This window comes from Aptenodytes patagonicus, chromosome 22 (assembly GCF_965638725.1).
Source record: "Aptenodytes patagonicus chromosome 22, bAptPat1.pri.cur, whole genome shotgun sequence".
In the NCBI taxonomy this organism is placed as follows: domain Eukaryota; kingdom Metazoa; phylum Chordata; class Aves; order Sphenisciformes; family Spheniscidae; genus Aptenodytes; species Aptenodytes patagonicus.
Window position 1 is genome coordinate 8059812 of NC_134970.1, and position 14916 is coordinate 8074727.

The following is a 14916-nucleotide window of genomic DNA, read 5'->3' on the forward strand; positions in this document are numbered from 1 at the left end:
CAAATGAACTACTGCTCTTAGCAAATGAACTACTGCTCTGTCTGGGATAACTGGGCTTTTAAACAACCAGGCGGATACGGGGATTTGGCTAAGGTAAGACAGATGGTAACGCACCCAATGCCGGGTGACTCAAAGTCTAAACCCTACCCTCGCTCTGCTTCACCCTGCACCTGCTCCTGCTACTCCTCAGACCCCTACGCTGTACCCGCCGCTTCCTCCTGAAAATCACGCTCCTGCTTTGCAAGCTCCTATGAGCTTGCTAGTGGCTAGTCCGGCTGCAGGAATGCCTGTGGCAGCAGGACAGAAACCACCCCCTCCAATATTACATGCCTATGTTTATCAGCCATGGGCTCCAGGAGATTTGACTCAAGGGGCGCAACAGATGCCCTGGGTACGTGAGGACCCAGAAAAGGTTGCCCAACTCTTCTCTACAATAATAGAGGGACATCACCCCTCTTGGAGGGATGTTCAAGTGCCGTTGCAGCAAATATTTTGGTTGGGAGATAGAGATCGGATTTGGGAAAAAGAGAGAGAATTAGCAAGTCGTGATGGAAACAGACAGCCTTGGCCAAGCGTGGACCCTAATTGGGATTATAAGAATGCAAATGACCGAGCTGCCTGTGAAACAGCTTGCCATAATCTGGTCCTGGCAATAAAGGCTGCAGGACAAACCGGTGTCAACTGGGAAAGAGTTCGGGAAGTGAGGCAAAGATCAGAGGAACACCCGAGCGACTTCGGGAGTCGCTTGCGGCAAGCATTGTTGCGATACGGAGGAAGGACGGAAGGTGACTTTAATGACGAATTGGCAGTGAGTGCATTTGTCCAACAGGCAGCCCCAGACATTCATAAATACTTTGTGAAGCACGCTCCAGGATGGCAGGGGGAAAAAAAATCCACAAAAGATATTGTCTCCGGCAGCGTATGTATATGACGGTAGCTCATAAAGACCAAAGAAAGAAACGGAAAGAAGAAAGTGAGAGGAAGTGAGTATGTTGGCAGTAGCGATGGGAGGAATCCCGCTGACGAGAGGAAGATGAAGGAATAGGAGAAGGGGTGTGGGAACAGCAGAAGCAATGAGAAGAGGACAACTGGACCCAAGTCGTTGCGCACGCTGTAAGAAACCAGGCCACTGGAAGAGAGATTGTCCATTTTGGCCACGAATGACCAGAGGATTTGGGTGGGAATCCCCCTGTTTGGAAGCCGCCAAGCAGAGAAAATGTTGAGGAGCTGGCAGAATTCCCTCAGTACGACTCTCAACAATGACCGGAGGTGGGAGAGCCTGTAACCCTTGCGGCGTGCGAACCACTGGTAGGAGATCGTGCTCAAGTCGTGATAAAAGTCAGTAATCACACTTTAGAATTTCTGATAGACACGGGTGCAACCGACCCTATGCTAAATCAATACTGAGGTGAATTAAGTCAGGAGAAAGTACAAGTGCAGGGAACCGAGGGGCACCCGGTGACACTGGGGATAACAATCCCTTTATTAGTAGAAGTTGGCCCACATGCATTATACCCTCAGTTTGTGATAATGGAAGGCAGTCCAATTAATTTATTGGGGAGGGATTTACTGGAAAAATTGCAGGCAGGAGTTATGTTTGAAAACAGGGGCATAGCGTTGGAACTGCCAGAAGTCATTGCTCAGATAACGATGGCTGAGGACTTCCAAGCGATACCCCAAGAATTGAAAGATGTCCATAAGCCGCCTGGAAAGAAAGAGAGTTTCTAACCATCAGCGCGACACAAAACAGCACATCGAGAACAAAGTTTTGGATCTTCTACATGCTCTAGAAAAAACAAAACAAGTAGCAGTATTACACCATAAAGCCCACCAGCGAGATACTTCTGACCTGACTGAAGGAAACAATCTTGCTGACGGTGCGGCTAAGGCAGCAGCTTTACAACCCTTTGTGGCGGCGTGCTCCCCCCACCCCACCCACCCCCCCGCGTAAGCAACGACCACCAGTGGGGGTCGTTGTGGCTGCATCCAGCTTATGCTGGACTTCGGGAATGGGTGGCAACACAGTGGCCAAGGGCTGCCTGGAGCAGTGACCCAAACGACTTGCTGATATGCAAATACGACTGTAAGTCAATCATCTTACTCCATAAATAGTGGACAGCCCAGGGCCCGTTGAGCTCTCCTGCACGGCGGGATCTCCCCTTGAGTAAGGACGCCTCTCAAGGTTACTCCTCGAGGTTGAGAGGTTCCTTGCCGCAACAGATCCTTGGTAAGTGACTCATAGCACGCTAAACTTTGAAATCTTAGCTAAGTGATATAAAGGATCGGTTGCGCATATATAATCCTTTAGACATAAACCGTTGACCGAGTCTGGGACTACGTTTGCATCCAGCCGCACCCAGACTCCTCTCTGAGAAGGAGTTTAGAAAGCAAGGGGGTCCTTTCTGAACCTCATGACTCAACGGGAGGGTCTCCCTGGCAGTTTTGTCTGACCCTGTCCTCTATGCAGTAAATAATCAAGTGTACCTTGCCATCGAATCTTGTTAAATCACTGTCACGTTTACCATTGAACTTCATTAACTCACACTTTAACTCACTGTTTTCTATCAATAAAGTGTAATTGTTGCTTCTCTCGCTTACCAGTGAAGTGCACTCTCACGCCATCTGCGACAGGCACCCAGGTTTAGTAAGAAGAATTTCTGCTCTGGCCCGGGGCTTAGTCAATGTGCAAATACAGTACTTATCCAGGTATGAAACTGAGGGTATCAGTTGATCCCAGGTGCCACATACACTGCACCTTCTTCCATTGTCTCCTGTCGATGAATTGATTTCCAGTCTCTTCCACCTCATCGCAGCTTAAATAACTGCACTCTGGCTGAGGGCTGACTGGGGGAACTTCTCAGTGCTTTAACTTTGCTTTGGGCTTGGTAGGAGCACGAGGCTTCATCCCTTTGGCTTGGCCCCCAGCAGAAGGTGGGCCAGTGGCAGGTTTCCAAGTGGTTTGGTGGAACTGAGCTTGTACCCCTACCGGAGATTAAAACCCGAAGAAACAAAAACCCAGAGAAACTGTGTTAGGAAGTAGCAGAAAAAAAAACCCTCAGGGATGACCAATGTTTAAGACACAGGGGTTTGGCATTTTGGAGACCAGAGCTCCCAACAGACATGCCTCTTCGAATAGAAACATCCTTTAGCTTTTGATCCTGACGGAACTATTACAGACTGCCCCCATCTCTACTTTGCAGTTGCCTGAAGCATTTGCTTGTCCATGTCCAGTTCGCTTCCATGCTTGCAAATTATGTTTAATCTGCAAAACAGTTAGTACTATAAACTGGCAGCCAAACGCCTCTTCTCTCAAAGACGTGAAAACTGCAGTTAAAGGTGACACAGGTACCATGACAGGCCTTCTGGTCTGGGTTAGGATTCAAAAAGCAGTGTCTTCTGAACCTCTGTTTTCCCACTGCTGCCAACAGCTGGAGAAAGGGTCTGGTTTTGATCAGCTGGATGATCAATGCTAACTACCACGATCCAGTACAGGATGTTACACCTCAGGCTTCAGATTTTGGGCCCAACACAAAGGACTGGATAACCTGCCTCCTGCCATTGGACTGACTGCCGTATGGCACATCCCCTGGCTTCTCAAGCTCTTCCCCAGCAGTCCTCTCCTGGCCACTCTGCTGTAGGCCGCTACATGGTCTCAGGGAACCACGTTCTGGGTCCACTCTGGCATCTCCCGTCAATGAGGATACAGAGATGCTCGCCCAGCACACTGTGCTCCTCTCCCCTCTTCTGGTCTCTCTGCATTGTCCTTTCCTCATCTCCAGCCACTGGTTTTGACCTTCAGGCAGATCTCCGCTGCTTGTAAAACTCCCCCGTCAACAAGATGACCACGTCCTCCTGATCCTTCTCAGTGTTGGGAACTTTGGTCTGGAAGCCAAAACAGAAAACACAGGAGGAAACAGGAGGAGGAGGAGGAGTTGGAGGCAACAGGAGGCATCAGGAGGCTTCACCAAGGGCAAGTCTTGCCTGACCAACCTAGTGGCCTTCTATGATGGACTGACTACATCCGTGGACGAGGGAAGAGCTACTGATGTCATCTATGTGGACTTCCGTAAGGCTTTTCACATGGTCCCCCACAACATCCTTCTCTCTAAATCGGAGAGATATGGATTTGATGGATGGACTATTCGGTGGATAAGGAATTGGCTGGATGGTCGCATCCAGAGGGTAGTGGTCAACGGCTCGATGTCCGGATGGAGATCAGTGGGACGAGTGGCGTCCCTCAGGAGCCCATATTGGGACCAGTACTGTTTAATGTCTTCGTCAATGACATAGACAGCGGGATCGAGTGCACCTTCAGCAAATTTGCAGATGACACCAAGCTGAGTGGCGCAGTTGACACACCTGAGGGATGGGATGCCATTCAGAGGGACCTGGACAAGCTTGAGAAGTGGGTCCTCGTGAACCTCATGAGGTTCAACAAGACTAAGTGGAAGGTCCTGCACCTGGGTCGGGGCAACCGCCAGTATCAATACAGGCTGGGGGATGAAGGGATGGAGAGCAGCCCTGCCGAGAAGGACTTGGGGGTACTGGTGGATGAAAAGCTGGACATGAGCCAGCAATGTGCACTCGCAGCCCAGAAAGCCAACCGTATCCTGGGCTGCATAAAAAAATAAGCGTGGCCAGCAGGTGGAGGGAAATAATTCTGCCCCTCTACTCCGCTCTGGTGAGACCCCACCTGGAGTACGGCATCCAGCTCTGGAGTCCTCAGCACAAGAAAGACAGTGACCTGCTGGAGCGGGTCCAGAGGAGGCCACAAAAATGATCAGAGGGATGGAACACCTCTGCTGTGAGGACAGACTGAGAGAGTTGGGGTTGTTCAGCCTGGAGAAGAGACGGCTCCAGGGAGACCTTATTGCGGCCTTTCAGTACTTAAAGGGGGCTTATAAGAAAGATGGGGACAGACTTTTTAACAGGGCCTGTAGCGACAGGACAAGGGGGAATGGCTTTAAACTAAAAGAGGGTAGATTCAGACTAGATATAAGGAAGAAATTTTTTGCCACGAGGGTGGTGAAACACTGGCACAGGTTTCCCAGAGAGGCTGTAGATGCCCCATCCCTGGAGACATTCAAGGTCAGGTTCAACGGGGCTTTGAGCAACCTGATCTAGCTGAAGATGTCCCTGCTCATTGCAGGGCGGTTGGACTAGATGACCTTTAAAGGTCCCTTCCAACCCAAACCACTCTGTGATTCTATGATTCTATGAAACAAGAGGAGGAGGAGGAAGAGAAAGAGGAGAAGGCCCCAGGAGGAAGACGAGGAGGAGGAGGAATAGGAGGCATAAGAGGGGGAGGCAGAGGAGGAGGAAGAAGAGGAAGAGAAAAAGGCAACAGGAAGCATCAGGAGGCAACAGGAGAAAGAGGCAAAAGGAGTCAGCTGGAAGAAACGGGAGGAGGAGGAGAAGGTGGAGGCAGTGGAAGAGGAGACAGAGGACGAGAAAGAGGAGGAAGAAGAGGAAGAAAGGGAGGCAACAGCAGGCAACAAGAGGCAAGAGGAGGAGGAGACAAAAGGAGGTAAAAGGAGGCAACAGCAGGAGGAGGCAACAGGAGACAAGAGGAGGAGGAGGAGGAGGAGGAGGAGAAGGTAACAGGAGGCCAGAGGAGGCAATAGGGGGTTCCTAGAAAGGCTGTCCAGTTCTGCAGCCCTTGGGGTGTTCCTGTCATGGGCTTCACCATCTAACACCAAGGCTAGGCTCTTTGGTCCCCCGGGTGCTGCATGTTGCAACAGTGTGGTTTTCCCTCCCGCTGTTGCTGGCATGGACCTCATAACCGGGGGTATAGCGCCTTCTCCATTAAGGACATCCCGGGCAGCCAGTCTTGCTGTCCACTCGGAAAGCCCGTCCGGAGCATTCCAGGGATGGGAGGGGTTAGAACCCTGTGTTCCTGGCAGCTGTCTAACAGCATGTAGTACTGGGAGGGGGTCAGGCTAGCAGGAGCATTCCCTGGGGGTTTTTGGAGGATCCCAAGGGGTTGCTAGGGAGATGGGGCTGGTGAGTGGGCATCCCAGGATGCTATTGAAGTTCTCATGCGAGGTTAGCAGGGTTGCTGGGTCATCCCAGAGAAGCCACTGGGGTCTCTAGGTCAGCCCAGAGGAGCTGTTGTGGTGTCTTGTGCATCTTGTGGAGGAGGAGGGGGCACTGTGGCCCTTGGCAGTTGCCCACAGGTCACCTTGGGAGACAGAGCCCCTCCATGTCGGTGTGGAGCCTGAGGGGCCCAGCCCCAGGCAGGATACTGCCGTCTCTGCCCGCTCCCAGAGGAACCCCCCTTCCAGCGTTGGACAAGGGAAGCCCGTTCCTACCCACAGGATCACACCCAAAGACCACCCTGTCCCACGAGTGCAAGAGCCGCCCAGCCTGCCGCAAGCCCCCCAGGCGCCCTTTGATGCCAAGGCCCCGGCTGCCCATCAATGGCACCGGCAGCTCTGCTGCCTGGACGGCCCACTGCACTGGGGGGGGGGCCAGGGGTCCGGGCAGGCCTGGGCTGCCCATGAGGAAACGGGCATCTTGTGCTCCCCTGCAAAAGCGGGTGGCATGGCTGGGAAGCTGCAGAGCCCCGCACCGCCCCAGCACAGCTTGGCCCTGCGCCAGCGTGGGGCACCCACTGGCCAGTGAGGTGGGACATGTGGGGCTGCGCTCCATATGCCCTGTGTCCCCATCCTGCCATGCTGGGACCCTGCTATGGGCCGTGCCGCCCAGTGCCCGCAGCGCAGCCTATGCCCCTGTGCAGGGACCTTCCTGGACCCTGCAGGCCACTGTAAGACAAGGAAGGGGCACACTTCCATTTCAAACTAGGGAAGTCAAGGCAGAATCAGCACGGGTGAGAAAAAAATGGTCTTTGTTAACCAGACGTACCCCTGGGCCCCTGACAGCACGTCTGGGCTACTGGGTTTTTCTTCCTGGCGTACGAAACAGTTGCAAGAGGAGAAACACTGACGGAAGCAGCTGTCCCATGGGGCGGGAGCAAAGCCCCCTTTCCAGCACCCTTTCTTGTTTCCCGGGTATGCCCAGGAAAGCTGGAACCCTGCCCGGCAGGCCAGGCCAGGCCAGGCAGCTGCCCGGCACGGGAGCGTGGCAGGGTTCGGGAGCCCACAGGCATGGGGTTCCGCCGCCTGTAAGGGCGGCAGCCGTCTTGCCCCAGGGGAGCCCACAGGGTCTCCCCGCCCTACTCAGCCCTGGGGAGCCCCAATGTGATGTCAGAGCCGCCGCTGTGAGGTCAGAGCTGGCTGCCTGCACAGCCCTGTGGCGCGTGGGGAAGGAGCCCACAGCTGCTGTGTGGCTGTTGCCCTGGGCAGGCGCGCTCCTGCTGGGGGGGGCGGCGTGGGGCTGCTGCCGGAGCTGTTTTTGCCTGGGCAGGCCACACTGCTGCGGCTGAGGGGGAAGAGCTGAGCGGGGAGCCTGTCTTTGCCCAGAGATGGCGAGGAGAAAGGGCCCCCAGAGAAGATGCCAAGGGGCCTCCAAAGGCTCCTTGGGGAACAAGGCTGACCAACAGCCAGCAGGGGAGGCAGCGGGGCCGAGCCGCTGCCAGACGAGTAGGTACGAAACGGGCTGCTCCTGCCCAGGGCGTCACGTTGGGGTGGTAGCACGGACGTGGTGTAACACGGTCAGTGGGGTGCGCAGCAGCATGGGGAAGCCAACAGAGGTTTGCTGAAGAAGAGCCCCGTGGCTTGCGAAGCCCCCCTTCTGTGGGGATGGGTCTCGGCTGAAAGCCTGGCTCGCTCTCCCGGCCAAAAGCCAGTGTGCAGCAGGGCCTTTTGGGGAGGCGGTAGCCTCGTGCTGCAGGGGTCGGAGCCCAGCCCTGCTGCACGGGGAGATTTTGCTGCGCGGGGAGTCCAAGCCCCTGGGACCTGGGACTGGCCCCCTTGGGACGTTGAGGCACAGTCCTGCCTGGCTGAGGGGGGCAGCTGAGCGGGGAGAAGAGGGGTCGGGAGACCATCAGCGCCCAGGGAAGAGGTGGGGGGCTGCGGTGGGGGACAGCAGCCTGTGCCCCCTCCCCGAACGGCCACTGAGAGGTGCCTGCCGAGGGGCAGGATGGCGCCAGGGGCCAGGGAGCAGGGAGGGACAGGGTGAGAATTGGGCTGTGCTGCCGGGTGGGCTTCCCGAGGCAGGGGACCGCTGCTGCCAGCTCGCTTCCTCTTCTCCCACTGTGGGCCTGTAAAGCAAAGGATGGGGAAAGGCGGGGGGAACCCCTGGAAGCAGCCCAGCTGTGCTGCCCTCTCTCGCTGCTGCTGGAACGGCCCATCCTCTGGCAAGGGCCTCCGCTCAGGCTACCTCTGCCCACCTCGGCTCCTGCAGCGTGGGGACAGTGGGCAACCGGCATTTGTCTTTTTCCTCCCACAGGAACCTCTGCATGGAGGTGGAGCTGGTGGAACTGTCTTCGATGTCAACCGCCGGCTCAGCCTCTCAAGGGCCTGCCAAGTGGCGTGACGAGGCCACAGAAATTGCAAGTAAGTTCAGCACTGCTGCTTGCTGTGAAGTCCTCTGGGGTGAACTTGGAGAGCTGCGCTGTGCCAGAGCTCTGGCCAAATGTCACAAGTGGCAGGAGAAGTGCAGGCTGCCCTGCTCTTTGGCCCAGGGAGGGAGAGTGTGTAGGACTCGGTGCCCGCCTCCCCACAGGGAGCTGAAACATGTGTGGCTGGGCATCCTGGAGAAGAGACCTCAAGAGACGGGCCTAACTTTTCTCTCGTTTCTTTGCCCAGGGACAGTCTTCAGCCTTACTTGCCATCTGGCAGGTGCCCTTGTCTCTCTGTGGAGACATCTGCTGAGCACGTGCATCTTCGCCGTGTACGTACTACTTGTTTCTGCTGTGGACAGGGGGGAGAAAGGGGATGTGTGAGGGCCGGTGCAAGCAAAGGGGAGAGCAGAGGGTGTTCCCCAGCCAGCAGCAGGGGGCTCCCACTCGGGCACCAAAGCTCGGGCGCTGCTCGTGCTGTGGCCATTCTCAGGGAGAGCCAAGAGCAAAGCCCCTCGGAAGTCTCACTCCCACGCATTTGCCGGAGCCCCAGACTTTGGCTGCGGTAGGACAAACTGCCACGTAGCCAGACGCTCGGGTGCAGAGCCAAGCCTCCGCAGGGGAAGGGTTTCCCCCGGCTCTGGCAAGGGAGAGTCTGGAGGTGCAGGTCTGGGAGGGCTCTGGGAGGAAAGCCAGACAAGGCTCCTGCGCTTCCCAGCTGTGCGGAAAAACACCCCCAAGAGAGATCTGTGTGATGGCAAGTGAGAACAGGCCTGCTTTCTCAGCCAAAGAGAGAGCAAGGTCCACACCAGAAAGACTGCTGAAAAGCAGTCTTCATTTGCTCGACCTCTTGGCTTCCCTGGATAGTTTTCATTCCCTTTTGGAAGGTGCTCCTGGAGCCCTTCCTTTGGGGAAGATCTGCCGGCAGTGTTGAATGGCGTGGACAGAAATCGTGTTCCTCCTGTGTGCTGCTCTGTCAGCTCTCTGTCAGCAGCAGGCTTCCAAAACGGTGGCTTTCTGGCCTGAAAAGGGAAATCCACCCGTGAAAGGGTTTGCCCACGACTTGGTTCGTTGACAGCCACAGGACTCCCTCTTTTTCAGGCAAAAGATGGCCCTCCAGAAGAAGAGGTTCTTGAAAGTCGTCTTCTTGTTGCTCCCAGTGGCTCTTGGTGAGTTTTCGTGAGCAAACATCTGAGGGCGACAGCCTGGCTGTGCTGGATGCCAGCTTTCAGCTGGCCAGCTTTCCTTTTGGGCCAGTATGTGCGGAAACTCCCGTGGCCCAAGTGCTTCCCGAGTATGTCCTTGAGTGGGACTGGCTTTCGGACTAGCAGTAAGACTGGTAGTCTCCCAGCCATGCTGCTGCTCTGGCCACTGGACCAAATGGCTTGCGTAGTCTGCAAGTCTGCGAGCGAAGGGCGTAGGTATTTCCAAGCCTGAACTGGGGATTCCCAGGGGGGAGGGGCCGTGCAGGGGGACCGATGGAGAGGTACCTCTCCTAGCCCATGCAGCCTGGTCTCGGTGCTCACTGAAGCAGTGAGGGGAAATGGGGAATAGCTCTGGGGCAGCGAGCACACCTGAAGATCACGGCTGCGCAGTCCCCTCAAGCCGGGGCTGATGGCTCCCGGTCGGAGGCGCGTCCTCTCTCTGCGCCCCCACGTTCCCCACCTCCTCAGCTAACCTGCTGCCCCACCCCCAAGGCAACAGGGAGGAGACAACGCGACTGCAGGGATCGCTAGCAACCCCAGTAAAATAACTGTCTCTTGGTGATGTGAATTGCAGCTGGTGTTTACTGCGGGACCTCGCTGCCAGCGTGGACAATGCCGGCAAAGGGACTGAGAGAGGTCGGTGACTCTTGTGGGACAGGCACCTCCGGCAACGGAGCGTGGCTGACAGTGGCTGGATAAATCACGGGCTCTTCTGCTTCCACGCAGGGTGACCCAAAGAAGCAGCAGCTTTTGCCGTCTCTTCCTAGGGAACCCTCTCCTGGGAAGCCCCGGCGGCTCTGGTAGCGGATGCTCTAACGGAGCGTTTTTCCCTTTCAGGAGCTGACAAGGGTGTCTGCAGCAGACCTCAAGACCCTGCGGTAAGAGATGTTTCCTGAGCTGGAATTGGTTCGGTGCAGAAGCCTCAGCCGACCTCGTGCTACCTGCACTCGTTTTCCTAACAGCCAGGGCTCCCGTACTTCCCTCCTGCCTTTGCCTTTTGCTCAACCTGGTGCGGAAGGGAAGCACTCGCAAAGCAGGGAAAGCACATGTGTCTCTCCTCCTTGCTGAGCTCAGGTGCTCCCCAGAGGGGATGGGCCGCTCTCTGACAAGATCTGCTTTCCTGTTCCTGCAGGCACTCGAGCGCTTTGTTGGCGGAGCAAACCCAAAAGATGCAGCTTCTGCTGGAGGAGGTGGCTCAACTGAGGGCGGAGCTCAGCAGTGTGAAGGTGATCCTGCATTTTGGGGAAGGAGGCTTGGCTGGGCAGAACCCCCGAGAAAGCACTCCTTGGGGTTGTTGGTGGGGCCGGACTGCTGACCGCCGCAACCCAGCCTTTGCCCCAGGGGCTTGCTGGCTCAGCTTCTGCGCTGCACAGGCCCTCCTCCAGCCCCAGTTTAACCGAGCTGCTTCAGGCAGCGGAGGACTCCCGACAGCCTTCCCTTGGCATGCCGACACCTCTGGCTGCTCTGGCCAGGCCCCTGAGGCAGTGGTGAGACCCAGGCACGCTCACGGCGCCAGCCATCGCTGGCAGGGCCTGAGCCCATCTCCCAGCTGACCTGGAGAGCGTGGAAGGTGGGGAGGAGGGTGTGGGGACCCTCGTCAACCCACCTCGGGGACATGGTCGTGGCCGTGGACACAGATACGGTTCCTCAGTCCTCACGGCTCACGTCAGCAGCAGAGAGTCTTGCAGCTCTGTGGACTTGAGACTGGGCTTGCCTTGCATTTCTGACACTGACCCTTTGCCTCTGCGGACGCTAGTAGCCATGCCGAACTGCCCGCTGATGTGATCCTTTTCTGTGTTTGTTTATGGCATGCCCAGGAAGTTCAGAAAGTGAACCAGGCGGCGTCCGAGATGGCTTCGGAAGTCTACGTCCAGATGTCTGACTGGGCCCTGAAAAGCTCTGGTATGGACACAAGCAGCCCAGTCTCCTTGGCCTGCGCTTGTCTGTAGCACTCCCCAAAGGAGCCTGCGCTCCAGGCGCTGCTCTCCAAAGTGGGGGAGCTTAAACGCTTCATGGGGTCCAAGAGCAAGGCTGTGGCAGAGTGGCGCTCTCAGACTCCCTCCCAGTCCTGCCCTTGGCCTTCGCAGGGCTGCCTCTGGCACTGCCCCCGCACGTGTTCCTGTGCTGATGGAGGGGCTCTCTTCCTCTCCACTGCATTTGAAAAGGGAATGGCTGGGCCGTCCTTTGCTGCCCATGCAGCAAGCCCTCAGCTTCGGTCTGCTGTCATTCACATGGGTGCCTGCTGTCTCCGAGAACCCTCAGACCTTCTCCTCGTGGCACTGTGAGAGAAGCAGCCACCAGGCACGTGGCTGCCATCATTCCCCTGAACAGCTGGGCACCCCCACCAGCGTGGTGATGAGGACAGGACTGACAGACGTGGAGCTGGCCCGCAACATCAGAAATAGTGTCTGAGCACCAAGTCCTCCTAGTCTGTGGCCTCTTGCAGTCACGTGCTCTCCCTTCCTTACAGGTGCCACCATCGACGTGCAGAGAACTTCCGAGACCTACAGCTGCAAAGAGAATTGGGGCTGCAGGGTTTTATGGTTCTTTCGCACTGCCAACCCTCCTGATACTATTTTGCAGGTATCGTAGCAGAAATCATCGGTGCCGGTTTCCTTCCTTCCTTCCTGTGAAGTTAGGGGCTGACCTCAGGGGCTCTCCCCTCAGTCCAGTGGTACTGCTCAAGCCCGCAGTGTTGATCAGGTTCCTGAAACCAAAGCTCTAACACAGGGCTGGGCTTGCTAGAAATCAGTGGTTCCCCTCAGGAGGGGAACGGAGCTGAGCTGAGCCGAGCCGCTGCATCTTGCCCACAGTCCTCTGCCACAGCTGGGTGAAAGACTTTCTCCCTGGTGACCCCGTTTCCGCGCTCATCCCTAACAGCACCTTTTTGGGGGTGGGAGGCGGGAGCCGGGGGTGTGCCCTGCAGAGCCACTGGGCAGAGACGTGTTTCTGCTAGGCCCCTGACTAGGATGGTTTCATAACCGCTATTCTCCTCTGCTCCGTAATACTGAGAGCCCCCTTTGTCAGGCAGGGAAGAAGGCCTCCTGCTTCTGTCCATTTCCTCACACGCGCCTCATTTTCGAGGCACCACAGACACACCGGCGCCTACGCTTCAAGCTGCATGGGCAGTTGTGTTGACCCCAACACTCCCTCACACTTCATTGCTCTCGCGTTCTGGTTGCAGCCGGATGTTTCCCCAGGAAACTGCTGGCCTTTACAAGGGCATCAGGGCCAGGTGGTCATCAGGTTGCCAGCACAAGTCCATCTCACTGCCGTCACTGTGCAGCACATTGCCAAAGAAGTCTCTCCATCTGGGACCGTCATCAGCGCCCCCAGAGACGTCGCTGTCTTTGTAAGTCTCTGCTGGGCGCTTCTGGCGGGGATCTGGCCCGGGGGAAAAGCCGTGACAGGGTCTTGCTCGCTTTTGTGCATCCTCTGAGGTTTGTGCCCTGCTCTCTCCTGAGCACTGCGGTGCGCTAGCAGGGTACTTGAAGGGCTCTAGAGGTTTCATCCCTCTTAAGGCTTGTTCTGACCAAGCACCTCAGGGTTCTTGACCAAAACTCAAGGCGGAGACTCAGCTCCACCGTAACCAGTGCTAGACTGCTGCTAGAGCCCCAGGAGAGGGTGGGTAGATAACAGGGCTGATGCAGCGCGTACGTTGCCTCTTTGTCGGGACGAGTCTGAGCTGCTCTCCTTGTGCTTTGCCCCTGAGGGAGTAGACGCGGACGGAGAAGAGGAGACTCTCCTTGGGACATTCACGTACAACGTGGCGAAAGAGCTCATTCAGACCTTCCCTCTGAAGGTACGGTCCACGCGCGGGGGCAAGATGCCAGGGAGCCAAAGAGGTTTGCCTGCAAGTCCATGGCAGGAAGAGCGTGAATGCTTTCTCCCTGGGCAGAGGGGCCCAGACCACCGCCGAGAGAGACCTGGCGGGCTTGGGAGGGCTGAGTAGCACACGGTGGTGGTAGCAAAAGGATAGCGAGGGCAGGGTCAGGCCCGTGGGAGCACAAGTCCCGAGAGATTCCCCGGCTGGACCCACTGCCTTCAGCAGAGCCAGCTGCACACGCAGCCACTCCACCCGAGCAATGTCTTTGTGCCGTGGAGAAACAGGGACGCCTGGCGGCGAAAGCCATTGGGCAGCACCGTCGCTCCATCCTGTGGCCTGCTGGCAGGCTGGCCAGCGTCCTCTCCTCCCAACATCGCATGCCCCTTCTCTCCTGGTGCTCTCACGCCTGCCAGGAGGAAAGCAGGCAGAGCAGACAGCGGGAGCTCGGTGGGGTTGCACACCAGCTGCCCCACGCATAGGAGCACCTCCCCGGCCTCTCTGTCAGCACAGAGCAAGCAACAGAGGGAAGGGGCAGAGGGCAGGGAGACTGAGCCCCAGCCGGGCCGGCATGCAGAGGATGCCAGGTGCCTTCCCCCTTCCCATGTCCCCAGCCTCCCCAGCAGACCCACTACCAGCAGCGAGCCTCAGATTTCCACAGCCGCTCCCACCCACTTTCAGGAGCTTGTTCCTCAGCAGGAGCAGGACTGGCAGGGGGAGAAACATTGATTGCATTGTCGCTCATAACACCCCCCGTTTCCTTTTCCCTCTTTCCTTCACAGAACGCGCCGCTTCCCAGAGCCTTTTCATACGTCAAACTTCTTGTGAAGAGCAACTGGGGAAACCCAGCGTACACCTGCATTTATCGAGTGCAGGTTCATGGGAAGATGGCAAACCAGAAAGCCTCGACTGAAACCAGAGGAAAAGAAGAGGGACAAACATAATAAAGAAGAAAAAGCGTGTGTGTGGGGAAAGATGTGGCAATTCGGATCGGTGTAGAGGATTGGTCTCCAAAGTGGGGTGCGCAAGAAGATCCATTGAGGGGAGGCCGGGCGCATGTGGAAAATGTTAGAACTTCTACTTAATTTTTTCTTAAAAATGAGGGAGATAGTAAGCGTTCCTAAGATTTAATCTAGAGAGGAGAGGCCCAGCCTGGCACCGCTCCTTCTCCCGCCGCCCCGGGAGGCTCCGCAAGTGGCACCAGCCTAGGGCACGCAGAAGGGCCCGGCTTCAGTTTACAACAGGGAGACTGCCACCCGCCGCCACAGCAGGCGCCGCAGGAGCTTTCCCAGGAGCCCGCCCACCTTCTTCCTGGCTTCTCAGCCAATGGCGCCCGCCAGGCGGTGACAGGCAGGGCCTCCCGCCAGCCACTGCAGCGCCCTTCTCTGGCCCCGCCCCACTGCTACCCCGCTGCCACGGCAACTGGG

The 14916-nt window shown here is 56.9% G+C and overlaps 1 protein-coding gene across 1 annotated transcript; it reads left to right on the forward strand.

The window, feature by feature from the left end:
• The first annotated feature begins 8664 nt into the window (after nt 1-8664).
• On the forward strand, nt 8665-14603 carry LOC143170196 (sperm-associated antigen 4 protein-like). The gene is made up of 10 exons (XM_076358283.1): nt 8665-8793; nt 9563-9630; nt 10241-10302; nt 10504-10544; nt 10799-10892; nt 11484-11568; nt 12137-12249; nt 12851-13018; nt 13379-13468; nt 14272-14603. Exons 2-10 carry the CDS (start codon nt 9570-9572, stop codon nt 14431-14433), a joined length of 876 nt encoding a protein of 291 aa, XP_076214398.1. The 5' UTR covers nt 8665-8793; nt 9563-9569; the 3' UTR covers nt 14434-14603.
• The last annotated feature ends 313 nt before the right edge of the window (nt 14604-14916 follow it).

Coding starts and splice junctions, on each gene's coding strand:
- LOC143170196 (XM_076358283.1), top strand. CDS start 9,570: ATGGCCCTCCAGAAGAAGAGGTTCTTGAAAGTCGTCTTCTTGTTGCTC. Junction 10,303..10,503: donor CGGCAAAGGGACTGAGAGAG/GTCGGTGACTCT, acceptor TTTCCCTTTCAG/GAGCTGACAAGGGTGTCTGC. Junction 11,569..12,136: donor CTGGGCCCTGAAAAGCTCTG/GTATGGACACAA, acceptor CCTTCCTTACAG/GTGCCACCATCGACGTGCAG.